Source organism: Loa loa (assembly GCF_000183805.2).
Source record: "Loa loa unplaced genomic scaffold supercont3.5505, whole genome shotgun sequence".
Taxonomy (NCBI): domain Eukaryota; kingdom Metazoa; phylum Nematoda; class Chromadorea; order Rhabditida; family Onchocercidae; genus Loa; species Loa loa.
In genome coordinates, this window is record NW_018113677.1 from 1 (window position 1) to 552 (window position 552).

The following is a 552-nucleotide window of genomic DNA, read 5'->3' on the forward strand; positions in this document are numbered from 1 at the left end:
GACTGATTAGGACTAAAGCTTATTACATATGAGTGATTGATTAGGGTTAAAACTTAGTGCATATGAGTGATTAATTAAGGCTACGACTTTTGCTCGGCTCACTAATTCATCAATAAATTAAATTGGAATTATCGGCTTTTTAAATTTTGCAGAAGATTTAGGTGTCCAACTGGTTTCAAGGTAGGCATCAATTACCAACCGCCGACAGTTGTACCTGGTGGTGATTTAGCAAAACTTCAACGAGCTGTTTGTATGCTAGCCAATACAACATCAATTGCTGAGGCTTGGGCTAGGCTTGACTATAAATTTGATTTAATGTATGCAAAGCGAGCCTTTGTTCATTGGTAAATTGAATTTATCCATCCTTTTTTTGATCAAATTTTCGCATCTTGAAATTTCCAAATTTTGGATTTCAAATTGATTTGAATTTACTTTTACCCAGTTTTTTGAATTTTCTTGCGATTAAATTTTTTCTAAATTACTAATAAATTCTTAAATTCTTTTGCAGTAATATAAATTTCATCAATTTGTCGCCTAAATTTCTATCAATGC

At 31.9% G+C, this 552-nt stretch overlaps 1 protein-coding gene across 1 annotated transcript; it reads left to right on the forward strand.

Annotated features, from left to right (window-relative positions):
* Positions 1-180: 180 nt before the first annotated feature.
* LOAG_16296 (tubulin alpha 2) lies at positions 181-348 on the forward strand (the record flags this gene model as incomplete). Its single annotated transcript, XM_003151784.1, has 1 exon — positions 181-348. A coding segment is annotated over one exon (168 nt), but the record flags the coding sequence as incomplete, so codon positions are not given.
* Between the last annotated feature and the right edge of the window lie 204 nt (positions 349-552).